General features: G+C 36.5%; 3 protein-coding genes across 3 annotated transcripts; 1 reads left to right on the top strand and 2 right to left on the bottom strand.

Moving 5' to 3' along the window:
• Positions 1 to 521: 521 nt before the first annotated feature.
• Positions 522 to 3,571, bottom strand: LOC131431915 (ubiquitin-associated domain-containing protein 1). Its single transcript, XM_058597872.1, has 7 exons — positions 2,967 to 3,571; positions 2,468 to 2,778; positions 2,173 to 2,333; positions 1,911 to 2,116; positions 1,389 to 1,848; positions 1,192 to 1,330; positions 522 to 1,128 (listed from the first exon to the last, which is right to left on the bottom strand). The coding sequence occupies exons 1-7, from the start codon at positions 3,224 to 3,226 to the stop codon at positions 974 to 976; spliced, it is 1,692 nt and encodes a 563-aa protein (XP_058453855.1). The 5' UTR covers positions 3,227 to 3,571; the 3' UTR covers positions 522 to 973.
• Positions 3,572 to 4,927: 1,356 nt separating this feature from the next.
• Positions 4,928 to 6,339, bottom strand: LOC131431118 (small ribosomal subunit protein eS8). The gene is made up of 4 exons (XM_058596628.1): positions 6,240 to 6,339; positions 5,878 to 5,984; positions 5,410 to 5,809; positions 4,928 to 5,170 (listed from the first exon to the last, which is right to left on the bottom strand). The coding sequence occupies exons 1-4, from the start codon at positions 6,241 to 6,243 to the stop codon at positions 5,061 to 5,063; spliced, it is 621 nt and encodes a 206-aa protein (XP_058452611.1). The 5' UTR covers positions 6,244 to 6,339; the 3' UTR covers positions 4,928 to 5,060.
• Positions 6,340 to 16,813: 10,474 nt separating this feature from the next.
• Positions 16,814 to 18,766, top strand: LOC131431047 (pre-mRNA 3'-end-processing factor FIP1). The gene is made up of 3 exons (XM_058596492.1): positions 16,814 to 17,223; positions 17,297 to 18,480; positions 18,536 to 18,766. The coding sequence occupies exons 1-3, from the start codon at positions 16,954 to 16,956 to the stop codon at positions 18,666 to 18,668; spliced, it is 1,587 nt and encodes a 528-aa protein (XP_058452475.1). The 5' UTR covers positions 16,814 to 16,953; the 3' UTR covers positions 18,669 to 18,766.
• Positions 18,767 to 21,628: the final 2,862 nt, after the last annotated feature.

The raw sequence follows: 21,628 nt of genomic DNA, 5'->3' as shown, positions 1-21,628 counted from the left end.
AATTTGTCTCGTCGACAACATTTTCCAAATCAATTGGGGTTTCAATTGTTGGTTGGTACCCGTAAAATCTAGTCGCCAAGCCCTCTTCATAGAGGTCCCAGTTTGTAGATTTGGGATTACGATATGTGATAATATCAAATTTAACGTTTGAATGATCAAAGAATATGTACTTATGATCAGACAAAAATTCTCCAGGTTCGAGTCGGGTACGGGTTAACACTATTTAATTGATTACATCTTTTTACTTAGCCCCGGTTCTAACTTCTGAGAGCCCTGGCATTCTTAGTGTACAGAATCATTGTATGACTAATACTACGATCCTACTGACACTATGAATCCTTCCAGGTCGGGGCTAGAAAACACGACAACTGGATTGTATAACCAGTACCCTATGAATTGAACTGCTAAACCGGATAAGTCAGTTATTTAGATACAGAATAAATGTAAAAGCAACATTTATTTGCTCAGTAGCAGGAAATATATGTAACATGTGGAATGGATGGTAAAGAAAACAAAAATACTACGGTTCTTATATATTTATTCCTTCGAAAGTTATCACAATGCAGTGCAGTGCCTTTATTAGGTGCATTTTGTCTTAGTGGTGTTTGCGAATTGGACCCTTTCTGCCCGCTTTTTTGTTCAGCTAATCCTTAAATTATGATATCGCGTGTATGAATACACTCTACATGTACTGCAGAAAATTTCAATCGTGCTGAAAGCATTTCCCGTTTATATTCCGATAAAATCCGGTAATTGGCACTGCGTGTAATTAATAAAATACTACAATGTTAAGCTTTTGCCGTATATCACGAAGATGGCCGAATTAAATCAGGATCAAATGCAAAAAGCTTCTCGTAAAAGCAGCTTCTACCAAACTATTACTTATTGTTTAATTTTTGTTACCACTACATTATTTTGTCTTTCTTAAATTTGCATAAATAGTTTTCGGTTTACTTCTAGGTACTGCAAGTGATTAGTTCATGTTTTGTGCATTGCTAAACTGGTTGATTGCCACAATGTGTTTTTCCTCGTGGTACGTCCGCAAAATGTGCCCGAGAACAGCGGAAGTATCGCTATCACTAAGCCACATGGTCATCGTTGATGAGTTATCAAGCATAGATAGGAGTGCTGGAAATTCAAAGGAAAATTGCCGTTTGCCTGCGATATCAATGGAAGCAATGGAATACTTACCAATGAACATCTTTGGATTGCCTAAACTAATTTGTACTTGAGCGGAGGCTAGCAGCACCTTCAGAATGGGAGAATCCGGATACAAACCGTCCCGTAGCTCCGTTAGACTTTTGCTTCTGTTACCCAACAACCATTCGCACTGCAACGGTATAATTTTGGATTAGTGGATGTGGTAAATGACAAGATCTATTACTCACAGCAGCTGCCTGATTATTTCTAGTCATAATTAAAGCTTCCCGCACACTTTTTTCGCTGAAACCCATCTCAACAATTGAAGTGACCGTTTCCGACGTCGGATAAACATCACGATCGGAATATTGCCTTATAATATCTAACAGCGCGTCAACGTTTTCGACTTTTTTCTGAAACTGTGTCCTCTCATTCTCCTCGACTGTATTCTCCTGACCCACAGCAGCAGTATCATTTGCAGGACTAGGACTTTTCGATGACGATTCAATAGAGGTATGTCGTGGTTGTTCGATGTTTTGTTTTTCGCAGTGTTTGCTAGGACTACGGTTGTGCTCTCCTCTGCTAGTCGTAGCTTCGTTGTTCGGATTACCGGTATCCTTCGACGAAGGGCTAATTTTATCACAGTCATACAACTTCACCGAACTGTCGTTCTGGATCAACCAGTCTAGTGCAGCTGGGAAGATGTTTCTGGTCAATAAAAAAAAGTGTTATTCTGATCTAAATCGAGAACTAGCAGGTTGTAGACTTACTTCGATATTTCTAAAGCTTGATGTATTTTGTCTAGTGAAAATCCCATTTCCAGAAGAGTTTCTATCGACCGCACCTGATGACGACGACGATTGATTAGGCGTTGCTTGAACAGAACAATCAATTTGTCTGCACAGGGCCCCGAACCAATAACAAATGCCGAAGCGCGTGCCAAGGAAATTAATATTCGCCGGAGGTCTTGCTGCAACTGAAATCAAGATTAGTTACATAAACAAAAAATTCCAAGGAATCCAAGGTGCTTACATCCGTTTGTAAGGCAGCCAAATTCAGGTTCGCAGTTGATTGATTGCTTCGTGACAATGGGACATGCTTGGTGGCGGCTAACACCTCAGACATCGTGGGTCCTTTGGTATTTTCCTCTGGAGAAATGAAATCAGTTCGCTTGACCACCAACATGAATTCTTCTGCAATGGTCAAAATATTATTGTTAATTCTTTAACAGATTTATATAATTCGGAATTTCTGCAATTTTGCATTATTTCACACGCATTAATATTCAGATCGGTTCAAAATATAAAAAATACATGACAACACCAACCTTCGGGTCGCACATTAAGCTGCTCCAGTGTATCACCATCCAGGAAAACAACCCTATTTCGTGCCCTAATAAGTTTATACCTTTCAACCAATTCGGTAAGGTCTGAAGAAAAATGTGGCAGAGAGAACGAACAACAGGCAAACCGCTCCAGTGCTTGAGTTTTCAGTTGTGTTCCATTGCACCCTCGAGGCACATCAAGACTAACGATTCCACCACGGGGACTAATAATTTTCAGAGGAATCGATTGGTGGTTCTCTCCGTGATCAGCTGCACCACGCTCGGAACCAGTACTGCTACAGCTGCTACTTCCTCTGCAACAAAATAAATCATGAAACAGGTTGGTTGTAATTTTCAAAACAATTGACACAGAGTTTGAAACTTCTTATTTCCTCCCTATTACATATTCATGCTCCTACAAGGAAACAGCTCCTCAAACCATTCCATTATTTATTTACGATTGAGCTTGAATAAAAAAAAAACAGACCAATAGCCAACTTACTTCAATCGATCCGTAGAAGTTGTTGTCTGCTGCTGTTGATTTCCGTGTTTGCTGGAAAATCGAAAGTTCCTCGAAGAGCTCCCTCGGTTGCTTGATCCGGCAGACGATGCCGCGACTGTCACAGAGGAACAACCACTTGCACTACTGGGCGATCCACCGGAGTCAGCCGAAGCAGCTGCCGTTGCCTCTCGTTGTGCTTTCCTAGATTGCTGCCAACGAGCTTTCCGTTCGGCAATTTTTTCCCGCACCCAAGGAATCATTCCTTTTGTTTTCCAGTGGGCTGTGCTGGTTTATCGAATTTGGCCCTTCGCAGCACCAAACACTGCTGGATGTAATTAGGTCACATGCAAATTTTTCCTGTTAGACTGTTGTAAATGTATCGTTTGGATCCAAACTGATGGGAGTCAAGTTAACATTGCGATTAATTTTCGTTTCTCTTATACGCTCGCAATTTTCGTAGCAATAAACTGTAATACGTCGAGTATTTCGTGCCGTTTTAATATGGACAACTCAGGGAAGAATCTACACTGGAAGACGGATGCACCGAATCGAATGCAATAAACACTAATTTGACAACCTCTTGCAGGGATCTAACATGCAATGAAGCAGGCGTTGTACCAATAATACTGAATCGCTAGCTGTCATACTCGCGCTCACTAATACCAGTACAGTAACTATACAGTATTTTGTTCATTATTGCGCTTTTCACGTAAAATTCGACTTCGACCATTTCGCCGTCGATAGTCTTGGTTATTTGCTTTATAAAACTAAAAAGGACTTAAGAAATGTTAAAATCATTCTGAATCCTAAAAATATTCGTGTGTTAAATAGTTATGGCATGTCCATAAATACCACAATCTGTATAAAAACAAACTATTCCAATTTATACCAGCAGCAGATGTCACATCAAATTTTTTAAATTTTATTTTTCAGTTAAAAAGACATGAATGTTACTTCATTTCTGTGTTACTTCCTGAATTTTCAATTTGCGATCAGAACTAACGAATAAGACTATCTTTTTTTCTCGATTTGTCGATCGGGCAACTGAATATCTCAAATTCTAAACCGGGTCTATTTATGGATCCAGGATATGCATTTTTTATTCCTCACCAGACGAACTAGTCTGTGTTGACCAACTGAACACTGGAGTAGGGCATAAATTGTGTATTTATCCTTTCACCATATGCAAATGCATTGCTGAATTCTTTGAAGATATTGAAAAGAACTTATACTTACTAAATATAGGTGACGGATTCTATGATTTTCTCTTGATTCCAGTATAACTTACCAACATTATTAAAATTGTTATACAAATGTAAAAGTAACGAATGTCTGAGAAAGTACCAACAACGCAATCCAAGAAAGTGCTACAACTGCAAAAGAGATCAAATTTAATTAGTAGATCGCTTATTTTCCAACGATCTAAGCGTAGTATGTATTCTAGCACGGACAATGTCTGACAAGTTTGGCATATGCAGAACAATGAACATATTCATATTATTGTTTCCCTTCTGTGTATTGTTGTTTTTGTTTGTCATATATAGCTCATGGAACCATCAATATGCATCCTATTACATTAAGGATACAGGCAAGCCATCGAACCCTAACAGCATTATTCAATCTGTCTCAAGAATGTGCCAAAGCCCAGGAAATAATCAACGAATAGCGTTATTCAAACCAAAGACTTGCGATAAAATTAGATACAATATCTTTGCGCCGGCTGTAAGCAGCAAAAACAACGTAGGATATAGTTGGACACATGTGCAATGCTGCGAAAATTCGAAACGAATTCACAAAATTACATCGTACTCTTTGAGCCAACTAAGCTATGGTTTTAGTATATGAGACGAGTGGTGAAGCTGAGATGAATCTTATGCTATGAAATAATGAATGTTTGCATAACATCCGGCAAATTTGAAGTTGTGATAGTTCACCACAGAGACAAACAAGATCGATACAGGTTACAGCTTTAAACGATACTTTTATATCTTTTCATTTGAAGTGCTGGTAATGCAATTTCACGCTCTCAGGTGTGTAAAAAACCTTACACGTTACATTTTCCTTACACTGCGTTGATACCCCTCAATTCTCGGCTTACTTAGATTTCTTATTCTTAATCTTCTTCAGATAGAATTCCAGTTCCTTTCCTTCCAGCAGATAGCCATCGGCGCGACCGCACTGTCCTGGGCGGGAAGCAATGACAGCTGAAATTCGAATGGAGCGTTACTAACAAGCACTTTTTTTTTCTTTATAATATTGAAAGCGTACAAAATTCGATCAGTGTAACTATGACAAAGCCGGGATCATGTCTCACGAAACGATTCTTCGTCTCAAAACGAAACTAAGAAAGGCATAGTCCTCTGGGAGGTTGTGAGTCGCTTTAGATGGTTTCATCATTTAAAAATACAACTATTCCAGCTTATATTGATAATTCGAAACTTACCGAGCAATCGACCAGCGTTAAACTGTTCTTCTAGCGCGGGATCAATTTTAGCAGTCTTCTGTCGCTTAACGTACTTCTTCAGCACACGTTTGCTACGCTTCTTTGCCAAAACATCTTCCTCGCCGGCTTTCACCTCCCGTTTCTTACCCAACGGCAACAGATAATGGCTCTCATACCAGTGACGGAACGGGGATGAATCGATCACAACGATGGCGTTCTTCACCAAGGTTTTCGTGCGTACCAGTTCGTTGTTGGATGCATTGTACACAACATCGATAATACGAGCCTTGCGAGCGGTACCTTCCGAAGCCCAGGCAAAATTGCCGGAATCTAGACGAAGAGCCCGAAATTTACGATTTCCACCGCGAGTACGTACAAAGTGAATACGACTGGCACCAATCTAAAACGAGACATGCATAAATTATAGCATATACGTATCCATTAGGTTAACCTAGAAAATATCCTCACCTTAGTGTTGGCAGCTGGACGTCCTAACTCATACTTCCTCTTCTTGCGAATAGCGGCTTTCTTGCCACCAGTGGCCCGCCTTTTGTGATAACTATCACGGCTTATACCTATTGAAAAACGAAAAATCACTTAATACTTCTATCCGGTCGGCAATCGCACGTCAAGCATAATAAACACACGGACAACAAATTTATTGGGAACGTGGACATTCTGCACAATAAACAACAAATTACCCTATTTTATAGCTCAATATGTAACATCAAAGTAGTTATTTTTTGTCACACTTAAAAAACAAAATATAATCCTAAACTTATTGCAATAATCCAATATTTTTAAAAGAAAACGTCTGACCACCAACTTACCCATTCTTGTGAGTTGATCGAGAAAGAAAGGGCGCTTTTAACCGGAAGCAGAAGGTTGGCAGCGCTGATATTTGACTGCTATGCAGCTGTCAAAACTTGTCTAAAAATGCACTACACTGTATGAACAAAGTACTCAAACTGTTGTAATAAGCATTTCTTTCACCAGACATTTTTAGGATTTATCAAGGGGCAAATCACTCTAAACTTTGTCTGAACTCAAACAAGTTTTACCAGGAGTAAAAAAGTTTAGCAGGGATCTCGCTGGATTAGAATGGGATTAGAGAAGTTTAGCCGAGATCTGGAAAAGCATTATTTTGACATAAGAAGTTGTAAACGTGGGAGCAGAGATGCCAGATATTTTCATAGAAAATCTGTATTGCTTTGTATAAAAATCTGTATTTATCTGTATTCACTAATGAATGGAAATTTCGGAAATAAAATTATGTTTAAAGATGTTATTCCATTAGATTATTGTTATAGAATGGCAGATGCAAGGAGCATTCCTTTATATCGTAAGTCCTTGCCGCACTGACAAGAACATTCAACGACGAAATTTAATTGTTTTTGTTATTAACCACAATTGAATTGTAAATCCATATACTTTTTTCGTTTGAAAATGATGACTTGGAATTCAAACGCCCAATACGCAACGTCAAGTCAGGTCATACAACTTTTCAGTCTGACAATAAAGTTTCATGACGCCATGACTTCCTTGAACATCATTCAAATTGGTTTCAAATCTATATATATATATATATATATATATATATATATATATATATATATATATATATATATATATATATATATATATATATATATATATATATATATATATATATATATATATATATATATACATATATATATATATATATATATATATATATATATATATATATATATATATATATATATATATATATATATATATATATAAATTCAGAGATCATTCTTTGTAATCGCATCACGTAAGAACGAATGGACGGATTGAGATGCTTTTTTTCGTTTGATCAGTTTTTATCCCCACCGGGTTCGTACATCAAAAAAATTAGGAAAACTTACCGGAAAAGTGGGAAAAATCAATAAAGTTATTTTGTATGGACAATGGAATTTTCCACTGAAAAAGTCGCCAATGATTGCTAGATCTACAATTGATGTTTGGCGCGCAAGGAGATGCTCAGTATTTTGCCGTTGAAGAAAAGAATACTAGATCTTTGAAAAATCGTTTGGCGCGCAACGAGTAGATTTGGGTGGAGATTTTACAAGCATGATTGATTCGTCATTTGAAAATACGTGCTTAATAGGGTATCAAAATCATTACTTGCCAAATGACTGTTTTAGCTATACCGTAAACAGAAACACAAGTTCTAATGTCATTTACCAGTAGATGTAGTTAGATGAATTATGTTGGCCATCGTGGGCGTGAGTTGAACAAATCAAATTATGTAACGATTTTTTTACGTATCAATGATAGGATTCTGGTGTTGAAATAATGAGTTCAGATGACAATATTTTCCTTGCATTTAGCATGCTGACGTTTGTTCAGCCGATTCAAGTGAGTTTTCAAGAGTGGTTTACTTCAAAACGGTTTGCTTAGGATGCTATTCATGACATTTGTAAGCTGCTTAAGCCAAATCATTTCATTTTCCGAACTTTGGATTACTTGACGAATTACCATATGCGAATCGTGAATATCATATCTGAAGGAGAAATCGTGGCATGTAAGAACCATCAGTTGTGAGATCTGCTGTTTTATACATTGGCTTTAACGATAAGAAGAATACTGGTATAATCACTCCTCATGTTCACTCCGCTAGAACAGAATATTGATTCTCAGGACTGAATACTAAGCAAACCGATGTGGTGGCTCGACGAATGAGAGGCCTTTTGATACAATTCTTGAACGAATATAGCGTTCATGTCAAAGTTAATGGACACAATATTTAATAAAAGGGTAATTTGAACTTTCGTATGTCCAAGTATTTTTCATTTTATCGCTAGTTCGTTAATCGAAAATTGATCCTGTCATTATCCTGCTACGAACATTCATCAAACACTAACTAAGTAATATCACTAGCGGTGAAGTAGGTTGTGGACAACCGTTCAAAATTAGTTTATTACTTTCGATAATCCCTAAGGATTTGCTATTAAATTTTAAACGTCTTCAGTACAAATAAGTCTTAATATTCAATGATAAACAACAATCCCCGAGGGCTGCTTTTGTAAATTGGTGGGGTCAATTTAAAGTATTTATCTTGGTCATCTCTTTTTCATCCATCTGTTAATTTATTTATTTGTTTATTTAGGAGCAAGGGAAAAGCCTGCTGGAGCTGAGATTTTGGTTCTCCTTCTCCAGCAGGCAGAAAACACTCTCATCTTTTGTATCAACAAATAACATTTGAACAAATGATACATAACGAAATCTTAAATTACCCTTATTTAAACTACAAAGCTAACTAACAACTATTCATATTGACTAATTATCCTAATAAAACTAGCAGGAAAATATTTGGAGAAAACGGGTTTTAATGGCGTTACGAGATAACTTGAAATTGAATCCATCAGAGCAAGTATTGAATACGCGACATATACTCGAAAACGGTTCATTGAAGCCATAGTTAGTTCTAGCACGAGGAATTCTGAGAAAGGGATTAAACCGCAAATTACGCCGAAGAATGTCAAAACTTAGGTGTTGTAGGAGATCTGCACTATCAATTCGAGATTGGATGAGGTCCGCGACGAAAACAGCTTTTTGTGTATCACGGCGGACAGATAGCAAATCGAAGTGTATGTCTACAACGATTTTCGTAGCTTGGAAGATTAAATGGATCTCTCCAAGGCAGACGACGCAAAGCAAAACGAATGAACTTGCACTGAACAGTTTCAATGCGTAGCTTATCTGTTTGATAATATGGTGCCCAAACAACAACAGCATACTCGCGAACTAGAGCGCAATATAACGATTTCAGGCAGTATATGTTATTGAAATTTTTTGAGATGCGAAAGATGAATCCTAGCATCTTTAATGCTTTAGAGAGGGTATATTCTATGTGATCTTTGAAACTAAGTTTTGAATCCAATAACACTCCTAGATCCTTAATTGATGTCTCCCGTTTTAGTACAGCTTGCGAAATAGTGTAATCATACATGGTCGTGGTTCGTTTACGAGAGAAGTAGATAACGAAGCATTTGAAGGCGTTAATAACCATTCTGTTGACGTTGCACCAGTTAGAAAATGCATCCAACTGTGACTGCAAGAAGTTTGAGTCTTTCAGATATTTGATGAGATGAAACAGTTTGAAATCGTCGGCGAATGATAGCTTCATGCATTGCAATGCGAAATTCAGATCATTTAGATATAGCAGAAATATGAATGGTCCTAGATGGCTTCCCTGAGGAACGCCAGAGCTCACGATGAATGATGGAGTAACGCAGTCGCCAATTCTCACGGTCATACTACGACCAGTCAGATATGATTCAATCCAATCCATCATCCCACATGTCAAATCTTTAGTTTGAGAGAGATCTACAATCTCTGTCCAATACACTGACTCGAAGGATGAGATGGCAAACGGTGCATTTGTTTAGTTTTTGCGTAACAAAAGCATTGCACATATCCACAATAATTCTTGATGATATTTCTTCTTCGGGACGAAGTTATTGTGTTGGATATGAATTTGTCGTAATTCGTTTATTGTAAGCCAAGTAATCAGTAAAATAATGATAAGAAACATTAACGTTTGGCAACTCTGCTGTTCGAAAACACAAATTTAAAAAAATAATTTCAGGCGAGACGAAGTTCGACGGGTCAGCTAGTTATGATAAGCAGCCCTTACACGAGACAATATTATTGTCAATACAAGGAGTATTGACAATACTTTTGATCGTGTAATGGAAACTTCATTGGATTGACGAAAATATTGTCAAAAAATCAAAACTGCTCATCAATCCGACAATACTTTTTCTCCAGAGAGGAAACTGTCAAATATGTACAATGGACTCTTCTCTCAATGTTTCAATGTTCAGTTGCAATATTTGAAGCTTCAAACGCTTGATTTGTTCGAAAAATGCGGACTCAAGTTACCAAGTCAATTGGATTGACGGTATTGACAATACTTTGGATTGACAATAATATTGTCACGTGTAAGGGCTGCTATATAAATGTATTTCAGCGTTCATCATTAAACAGCTGCACGAAAAAATTTTCATTTTAATATGGGCAATCAAACACGCTCAGATGGAAAAGTTTCATTATTTCTTTCTTACTTTTTGTGGTATCTGTATAAATCTGTATTTAATTTGAAAAATCTGTATAAAATCTGTACTCTGTATTAAATATGTACGCGCATGTAAAAATCTGTATAAATGGCATCTCTGCGTGGGAGTTCGAATGACAGATACACTTCAAACAAGATTAGGCAAAATTAGGTTGGATTAGTTTTAAATTACCCAAACTTATCTAGACTAGATGGGATTAAATGATATTAGAGAAAATTATTTTGGAATGACATGAGTTTATTAGTATGAGATTGTCTAGAGTTTAGAGTGATTTGCCCCTTGGGATTTATATAATCTAGCGAAACACTGTTTTTACGGTAAGATTGATCGATGCGTCGATATATATATATATATATATATATATATATATATATATATATATATATATATATATATATATATATATATATATATATATATATATATATATATATATATATATATATATATATATATATATATATATATATATATATATATATATATATATGTGTGTGTGTGTGTATATACATTCATAGGGTAACAGAGGTATTTTGGCCCACTTCAGGATTGATTTTATTTTGGCCCACTTTATAAAAATATCAACCAAATGTTGTAATATCTTAGAAAACCCCTTCCGCAATAGGTAATTTAATGTGATTAGCTTCAAATTGATGCAACATGAGTTACTTAACATCGATCAAATCCGATGAAATCGATAAAGTTTGTTAGGTGGGCCAAAATATATGACGTGGCCAAAATACCTCTGTTACCCTACTATTGAGTTATTGCATGCTTTTGGATACAACGAACTTCTTGTATTACAACAAATAAATGATATTCGTCATTCTGTATCCTGTTCATAAACTGGTTCTGTCAACAAAGAAAAAAAACAAAATCTCGATGTCGTGACGCTAAGCCTCCATTTTATATTAAGTGCTTTCGCTCGTTGGTTTCCTTACATGAAGTTGTTTTAAAATTAAAATACTGAAACACACACTCAAGTTAAAGTTCTCTTTCATATTGTACTTCAAGAGGAAAAGAGAATCCTACCGCTCTCATTCTCTATTCACTTCCCGAATAAATTGGAACCATATCGGTAGTCTACAGAAATGGTTTTTGGTGATAATTTATTGCTTCGTACCATTTTCTATTATTGGTTAAAAAACGATAAGTCGACGTTTCGGGTAATCAGTTTCGGACCCAATTTCACAATATACACACTAAACTTCGTTCGGTAATTTTTCCATCTTTGGACGAGTTTAGAACAGCCGAAGGTACCTTGAGGTACCGCTGTGATGAAATGTTAATGTTACTGAAAAAATCAGCTATCGAGGCTGAACACAGCTGCAATCGGCAATCCAATCTAAGTGTGTACACACTAAGATTCAATTTCGTTGTTCGGTAATTTCGGTACATGAATGTCATTTTACAAAAATTATGCAAATTTTTAACGGACGATTAGTTTTCATTACAGAATTCTGTAAATAGATATACAATTCATACGGTAAATTTGAATAGTCGCCGAGTACGGTAAAACCCATACCGTCCGTATGGTAAAATAATCTTCCAATAACCGAACTTCTGTAAATACTGATTGTCGTGAAAATTAACTGTCAAACAGTTGATAAAATTTTTAGAGTTAATCGAATGGATTGAGGTACAGGTGCTAAAGTTTTTAAAACATTAGAACCACTACAATCTTTTTATTTACTGATAGACAGAAAATTGTTTTGTATCACTTATCCACTTACTGACTACACAAATCGATCGAAAGTAATTTCTGGTGGACTCGACGGATTGTGCAGTGCTTTGGAAGGTGCTCATAATTCCGGTCAGCCGGAACATTACCCTTTTCTCGTGGAATAAAACCATAGCCATAACAGGTTGGAATTTTCTTCATTCGTTTTTGTGAATGTGTGTAGTTTTTTAAGATCCGAAAATAAAAGAATTTTAACAAAATGAAAATGAAAAAAATACCGAACAATCAGTTAGATCCATTTGGTTTACAGTTTACGGTAGTTGTTTGACAGTTCAGCAATTACCGAACAATCAGTTATCAATTCAATTACCGAACTGACTACCGAACGTTCAGCCGACGACACGACCAGGCACTCCGAAGAAAAATCAGCATTAAAACTGTTCGCTAACGATTCACCGCCAGTTACCACAAATCTAGCGACCCCTTGTAAATGATAAAAATAATCTTCTCGAGCAACACTGTTTAAGTTGCTATGGACTAGTTACCAAGGAACCCCGAAACAAATAAACATGTTTTGAAAGCGGTGGAATAGTTCTATTAGTGTTCAACTTTGTCCAAATAAAAGCAGAAATGCATTTAAATGAACTCGATTTTCGGAATTCAATCGAAACTATGGATGAAACCAACGAACGAGGACAATGATCTGGTTCCAGCGATTCATCCGTACACTTCAAATGCTAGCTTTTCTGGGCAGTAGGATTCGGTGTAATATGCCGGTGTCAAAATTGTTTTGTGTCGGTTGATTGCGCAGCAGTAGAAACAGTATTTCACCTTGTTGGCCACTATTCGAGGATTACTAGTGAAATTCCACAATGAAATCATTTTACCGTACGTTATACAGGTACCGCAGAGCACTAGCTCGTTGTCGGTCATTTCCATGTCTTCCTTCTCACACAACGGTTTCAAGTCAAGACCTGAATTTTGAACTTGGCTTTATAAAAGACATAACTCATACTCCTCAATTTTTAAATTCCGCTCTAGTCAGGTAAATCCATTAAAATGTTCCGTAATATAATAACCGATCTGAAATTTATTTTGTTTACATTAATCTTGCCTTCGATATGCAGTAACCAAGGATATGGTGACTGTTATTCAAAATCAATAAATATATCAACTTGTGCTGCCAGTTTAAAAAAATTCACTAGCGTTTCCGATTTGACATTTCCAGTTACTGAGGGGTAGTTAAATTTACGATACAGTTTTGATAGACGAGTGGCAGGTCGTGTCGTCGGTTCAGCTGTTGAAAATTCGGTAAAAAATTACCGAATTCTGCGAAATTTTCTAAGTGTGTACCGAATAGGTTAAGTTTCGTAATTACATGAAAAGTTAAAATTATATAGAACAATTTTTTGCGAAAACGATAGAAGAAATGGTTCGTTTATAATACATTCTAGCATTACCATAGCTTAGTAAAATATCTCTACAGTTTCAACAGTTACATCTAGAGCTTGAGCTTGAGCTTGAGCGACCACTCCTGGTTGCTACTCCGTTACTGATCGGGATTAGCTGAAATTGTACAGGGAGTTTCTAGATGATCTGACCTGGGACTGGTAAATCATCCTTCAATGTACATCTTCTGGTAATCCCAGAATCCATTGATCAGTACCGGTGCCGGTCAGGCCCGAACGTAGATCGTCTAAGAAATGGGAAGGGATGTTAGTCCAACACTTGTTGTTACTAGAGGCCGTATATACTACTGCGCACTCCACAAGTGTCACGGGAGAAGGATATTTGTTAGTAAAAATTTTAGTATCGGTTTCGCGCGCGACTCAGTATGTTCCGGTTTCAAGATGCTCGGATGCACCACTAAACTCACTGACTTCCCGAGTGAACGTTTCAACAATATCCCATATTGAAACCCCGGGAATTCTTGATTCACAGCTCTTATTCGAGGAAACTAAAGAAAAATTTGCAATACTTTCGCGTAAAGAATAAAAACTTCCCTATTTTTTATAAATGAAATTACGTGATACAAAATAAACGAGTGAATAGGATTTAGACAAAATAGTTGATTCATTGCATTGACATATTCTTAACAGTTGTTATAAAATCATTTTAAATCACCAAATAAAGGTCAGCAGATTTCACGCGCGTCTTGATTTTTTATTATTTTCGGTTTATTGTTTTAATTATTTATTAAAATTATCAATTGGTTGTGTTGGTTGATCTGGGCAGGATCAATATTAATAGATTGTTTGAAATATCAATATCAAGTGTTTTCAATATACCGATATATGTTATCTCTGTTATTAACTTTGTAATATCAACGGATTTGCGCAATAGTTGATTTTTATCATTCAATTTATAATCCTGAAAGACAATCAATAACATGGAAGAAGAAAACATTCCAAATAAAACTTTTCTCTGAAGCTAGACGAAAACTGATAGGTTGAATACAGAGATAATTTAGTAAAATAGAGTAATCAGAAGTGAAACATTGAAAATATCTGATAACTGAAAGGAAAAAGAAACTCCTGCAAAAGTCGCCTTTTACGACATGGAAGCAGGAACCCAGTGGATCTATTCTTGGTTCATTTTTTCCGCCAGATTCCACACAGCATCTAGGCTGGTACTGTCCGGAGAGAGCTAATAGATACTATCAATCTCCTAGTGGACTCCAGCCCCTAGTTTCAACAGTTACATCTAGAGATACTAAAATAGTGAATCACATGTGTAGTTTATTTACGGTCAAATCGAAACACTTGAAATTCAATTTTTGGTAAAACACGAGTTTAATCGTATAGGGCAAGATAAATTAATTACACAATTAAATAATTATTATTAATCTTTAAACCCAGTTGTTTATATGATCTAGTTACTAATATCAGTGTTGGGAAAATCGTAATCAGAAAAGTTAATTTCACTATCACTCGTGAAAAATCAGTTCAAGAGATTTCCCAAACAAGTGTAAGTGACTGAAAAAATCATTTCCAAAATTTTAATCAATGAAATAAGCATCCACAAAACTCTTAATTTCAATGTTCCCAAGTGATTTTTTGTCAGTGAAACCCTTACAAATGTCGATAAAGAGATAATCGAAAGGGAGAAGAATCTGAACATTTTCAGAAAAGTTCAGTTTTTGTTTATTGAATCGAATTTATTCATGTATTCAGCAAAAGAGTAAAATATAACAGCAATGAAAATTCATTTCCCAACAATCTTTCGTTCGAGTATCACATAAGTGCGAACGTTTATCCTAAATATCATCGAGGATAATGTTCGCTAATGAACTTTTCACAACTGATTTTTTGCAATATGAAATCAGTTTGAGTGAAATCGCATTTGCAAAAAGAAAACAGTAGTGAAGGTTTTCTTCAGTGAGTTTTCTGATCGATTTTTTTTCCAGTCGCGATTTTCAAAAATTTCGATTTTTTCCTAACACTAATTCCCACATCGAAATGGCGGAATGAGCAATGAATTCTTATTCGACAACTCGTTTCTGGGTGCACGATCAACCCGATTGACAGACATTATAAATGTCATTGATGTTTCGCTCATTTTATGAATGTGTTTAAGATTTAAATTTATATATTCAATTTTTTTTTCATTAGAAATAAACTGAAAATCAGCACGCAAACGGGCAAAATCGGCAAAGAATGAGAAGCAAACGAATTGACAATTCAGTTCGCATCTTCTCACTCAATTCGAATAGATTTCCGAACCAATCGGTTGGAGGCGAAATTCATTCGGAATCGCTTGTTGAATTGGAGTTGGAATTTTTTCGTAATGATATATATATACGCAGAATCAGGCCTGCTTGTTTCAAAAATTAAATTTTTTGTTTCTGAACTGACGTTTGATTTTGATTCTATCAACTTTTGATTTGAATAAAAAAAACTAATGGCATGAAACAACCAACAATACTGCTTTTTGTTGAAAATATATATTTTTTAATTTCATATTAACTAAATTATCAATTAATACATACTCGTATTTTGTTGGTACCAGAGCAATACAACAAATCATTGTTTTGACTCTGTACCAGGCTGATGTTACAAAATATTTTTCTGGGTGTATGATTACAGATGGAATTCCGAATGAAAATTTCGCACCAATTCGGAATTTGTTCGGAATTCATTCGGATCTGATAATGTGGATTACTATTACGATATGATCATTCGCCTTCAGAGTTCAGTTTTTGACAACCAACTTATCATTCTTCCAGTGCTATAATAACTTATACCGTTTCGTTTTAGAACCTACACGCGGGCGACTCTGACTCCGAGCAAAACGATCACTTGGTACGCGCCCTAAACAACAACTCATATAAAAAAATAAACAAACTCACATGGATGCGTGGTGCGACCCGAGAAAATTTTCAGAGCGAAACTACGCGCATTGAGTCCGAACTAGAGCGACCCCAGGTTGCTAAAACAAACTCATCAAAAGTTGTCTTGGCGACTATGGGTCAGCTCTCGGGCTGCTCTGATCAATAAACGAGAACGGTATTAAAAAAAACTCATTTTCGTATAGATATCTTTTAGCGTGATATAAGCATTTTTAGACAAGATGTTAGGTGAGTTAGCCGAGTTAGCCCATTAGAGATGTCAAACCCATGTCATTAGATCAAGCTAATTTAAACATCCAACTTTTCACGTAAATGGTTGATAAAAAAGTTTTCTAAAGAGTATAATTTATTCGCATTGCGTTTTGTTGTATCTAGTGTTCAACAAAGGCTATTCTTTGTTAACTATGGCAGACGAGGGTAATGAGGATAGTTGGTTGTACGGGAACGCGCATCAGGAGGGAAAAGATGAAACCGTAGTTGGCGAAAAAGATGATACTTTCGGTGTTGTTCCTCAGCAAGAAGTGGATAAGTCCAAGGAGGATGGTCAAAATAAAGCGAAACGATCACATGATAGTTTTTCGGATGGGGACCATCATGACGAGGCTGACGATAATGCAATGGATTCAAGTGATGTTCAGACAAGAGAAGAAACCGAACATCAAAACGATGAATTTGTAAGCAAATGCATTGTAGTAATAGGTATCGAATGGTTGGTTACATCCTCTGCTTTGTTACCTATTTTTTCAGCAAGGTGAAGATGATTCCCAGCTACAGGAAGATGAAAGCCAACAAGAAAAACGACACGAACGGAGTGACGGTGAAACGGATACTGATGACAGCGATGATGATGATGATATAAATGTAGTGATAGGGGACATAAAATCCGGCCCGACTTATAATATAGTTAAACCAAGGGGTCCGATAGTTCCACCACAAGTTGCACAAACTGCACCAGGGCAAGACAAAGCAAAACAACCATCTGGAAAATTTAGTATCGATGAGTTCGAAAGCGTTGGTACGATTAACGGTGTTCCAGCACACGAATTCAGCATTGATTCTTTGGATGAGAAACCATGGCGAAAACCTGGTTCAGATATAACCGATTACTTCAATTATGGATTCAATGAAGAAACATGGAGAGCTTATTGTGAGCGTCAAAAACGTATGCGAATGCATGAAAGTGGAGTGGGTTTGCAAGGGCTAACAGTAAATAATCCTCAAGCGGCTCAGCCACAGCCACACTGGAGACAGGGACCGCCCCCTCCAAGAAAGATGAATAATGGCATTGACGTAATCGGTGGTATGAATATGCATCCGCGAGTCGATGGAGATATGATGCCCAGACATCCTAAAGAAAACGTTATTCAAGTTATGACTGCCGATCGTCGCGAGTACAGTCGTTCTTCTAACAAATATGATCCATCCATGGGTCCTCCGCCATTTGGAGCTCCACCCGAATTTTATCATAACGAGCCAGACTACGGTGATTACGGATACGAACCAACGCAGGAATCACAGTGGAATCAGGAAAGTTCCTGGCAACCTCACGGCATCAAAACACTTACGCCAGGGCCACCACCCTCAATGCTTCCGCCTGGAATGGGTATTCCTCCGCACATGGAGATGATGCCCCCACCTATGCAACCAGGAATGGGTATGGGACATGCTGGAATGGGTCCTCCTGGGATGCGCAATCATGATCGGGATCGTACAGAACGTGACCGAGACCGTGACCGTGATCGTGATCGTGAACATCATGGTAAAACACGCGACCGCGAACGTGATCATCGTCGAGATCGTGACAGAGATAGAGATCGGGAAATGTTTCTTAAGAGCGAAAGCGTAGAGTCAGAGCGCTCCCGAAGTGAAAAACCTGAAAGGGATTCCGAGAAAGATAAACGTGCTTCTAAATCGGATCGTCACAAAGAAAGGTATGAATAGTTCTTTGAAATATTTTCAACTACTAAAATTTTTCGTGTATTGCAGATATCGAGAACGCTCGCGTAGTCGTGAAAAGTCGAAATCTAGAAGAAGATCTCGCAGTCGCGAACGTGAGCGCCATAGTAGTCGTTCAGATAAGAAAAAGTCTCACCGCAAGGATAAGGAGGAAAGTGATTGAAGAGTAACGAAATTTGTATTAATGATTGTAATTTCCCATTTTACAAATGAATGTGCATAAATAAAATACACTATGCTAATAATTTAACTGAGTGTAAACTTTCGCTTCAGCAAGTTATTTGAAGACGGTTTTATAATTGTATTGTGTTAAAATTATGTGATTTGGGGTAAAGGGTAATCTATGCAAATTTTAATGTATCATAGGCCGATGTTACATTAAAATTTGGCAGCAACTTATGGGAAAACATGAAAAGGTTTACAAAATTGATTTAGAACTGATACAGTGATAAAGGTAAGCACACCGAAATAATAGTATCTGTTTTTGTTACGATTCACCGTGCTTCTTTTAGTTCTCATAAGTTGACACCTGATAATTTTTGACAGTTCGAAGTATAGAACAAGTTTCGCGTTAACTTTCTCGTTGCTTAAGAGTACGCGTGGTACTTTCGGCAACTTGAAAGTACAAAGCAAGTTCCGTGTGAACGTTCTCGCTGCATAGAAGCTAAGCAATGTATTCTAGAAGCATCTTAGAAGTTCATTCGGTTTCATCGGGTGAACTTCCAAGTGTATATAATTACTTAAAAATGGGCTACTTAACCTGGTTAAGCCGAATCAGCCCCTTTTATTTGAACTTTTGGTTCAAAAAAACAAAGGTTGTAGCAGTTTTCGTATTAGCTAATTGAATAAAATTCTCGTTGTTGGGTTGTTTAGTTTATTATGATTTGATAACAGTGGAAAGAGCGAACAAAAGAAAAGACCCGAAACAACTTGAAAATTAATAAAAAGTTGTCAAATAATGGGTAGCTTTTATTTTCTGTGTGCATAACAGAACATACCTGCATATTGAACTAAGGGCATATTCAGTAGTGTTCTAGTTCTAGATTCATAATTTATGTCAGCTACAAATCTGAATTTTATAACAAGAAAAACTGGCAGCCCCAGCAGCGTTTTACTCGTGTTTCAAATATACAAAAAAAATAGAACGGCATCGTAGTACTGGTCAAATAAATAAAACTAGAACGGCTTGCTAGGGCAACGTTTGTTCCAGTTTCGGTTCTATTATAGAACGGCTTGCTAGGGCAACGTTTGTTCCAGTTTCGGTTCTATTATAGATCTTCCATATAGAACTTCTAGCTGCTGAATTTGCTCCAATACTACATTAATTTGGAATATACATCAAAACGATATTGTATACCGATGCCGTCAGATTCTTTCATTCATATGAATGTCACTTCGTTTCAAATGAATGAAATCAAATCAAATGAAATAACGCATTGATTCAATTGCAATAACACTAAATCTAACGAAAAAATATAAAAAACAAAGTGAAAAGGTAACTGAAATTTAAGCGTCACTTGCACATGAATCGATCATATATATTTTTGTTACTATATTATTGCATCAAATAAGGTAATTAATTATTTCTCGACTAGGATAAATAGCATCTTACTACTTCAATAAAACATGAAACCATGCAACCTCCTACACACTTAAAACCAAATCGAGCTCGGTAAAGCAAAATGACAGATCAGCAACACACAAACTGTTGATTGCTCAATAATCTTTACTCTCAATGTCCAATGACCGCATGTTTGTGTACTTGGTACGGCTCGTGGATCATGCGTCTGAGTTATTCTTTATTCTTACATATAATTAAAAAAAATCAGCTGAGAAATGAATCCAACATAAATTAGTGCCACAGACTAACAGACATGACAGTATGAGTAAATTCTAATACAAATTATTTTTCGTGATGCACTAGTTCCACCTATATTGTACTGCGCGAACTATTTACTATCTGTACACCCCTTGTGTTATGTAAAAGTTTTTTTACTAGTTGGTTTCCCCTCGTTTGTCAACACCGATCAGCTGCTTGCAGGGATGCCTGATTTCATCAAAATATTTGAAAATGTATCGTCACAATGTTTTATTGGATTACGTTGATAATATATTTAACTTTTTCTTGATGTTGGAGGGTAACCATTTATTCGACTCAAATTTGTTCATCTAGACTATTTTTTATTGTGTTGGTAGTTTTCACCCGAAATTAAGTGGCGGCAAACCAGAAGCAAGTAAATATTGTAACAAAACGGGTTCGATTTTTTATTGAGTTGGAGGATGAGAAGTAGGCGCAATTATGTATATAGTTTAGGCAATATGAAAGATAAACTCAACTATGACAATGATTGTTTATGTTTGGAAAAATATCAAGTTACAGTATGAACGATATTGAGAAATTTCGCTTTATATCAGTGATTCTTAGAATAAGAAAGTGAAAACTACTTAGAACCATTGTCTAGAATTTATTTAGTTTGTTATAGCCTCATCCCATGAAGCATCAGTTGTGGCAAGAAATCATTATATGCTGAATGTAAACATATGTGTGCTTCCTTTCTAACTTGTATAGTTTCCATGGCATTTTGTCGGAACTAGTCGACGCTTGTTAACGGAGGGTCAATAAAATTACATTATTACTGAACCAACTGGTTCACGATTACTGACCCAACATTTTTCAATGAAACGTATGGAACATTGTAATCTTCAGTTTATCTTTGGCAATATGTATTAAATCTGTATCCTGCATGAAATTCGCATGGACGTATACAAATCAATACATTACAGGTAATTCTGTATGAATGGCAACTCTGTTGGTAAATGAAAAAAATAAAGACAGTTTAGATGACAGACATGATGTTTTTGATAGGGTAACGTGGCGCCATCATGACACATGTGAGTACTGTCCCAAATAATGGAATATTCGAAATGACCGTTAAAATGATTGGAGAATCAAATTTGAGTGTCCTGTCTGTTAGTCTGTGTTAGTGCTTCAAGTGAATAGCCCACATCGGTTAATTCTGCTTTCAATTCGCCTGTATATTTTCATTTCGTTTTAGTTCAGATACTGGAAGCCAGGTCAAAATGCTCCAAAAAATACTACCCTCTGTAGTGAGCAAAATAAAC

This window comes from Malaya genurostris, chromosome 2 (assembly GCF_030247185.1).
Source record: "Malaya genurostris strain Urasoe2022 chromosome 2, Malgen_1.1, whole genome shotgun sequence".
Taxonomy (NCBI): domain Eukaryota; kingdom Metazoa; phylum Arthropoda; class Insecta; order Diptera; family Culicidae; genus Malaya; species Malaya genurostris.
This window is presented reverse-complemented; position numbering and strand designations above follow the sequence as displayed.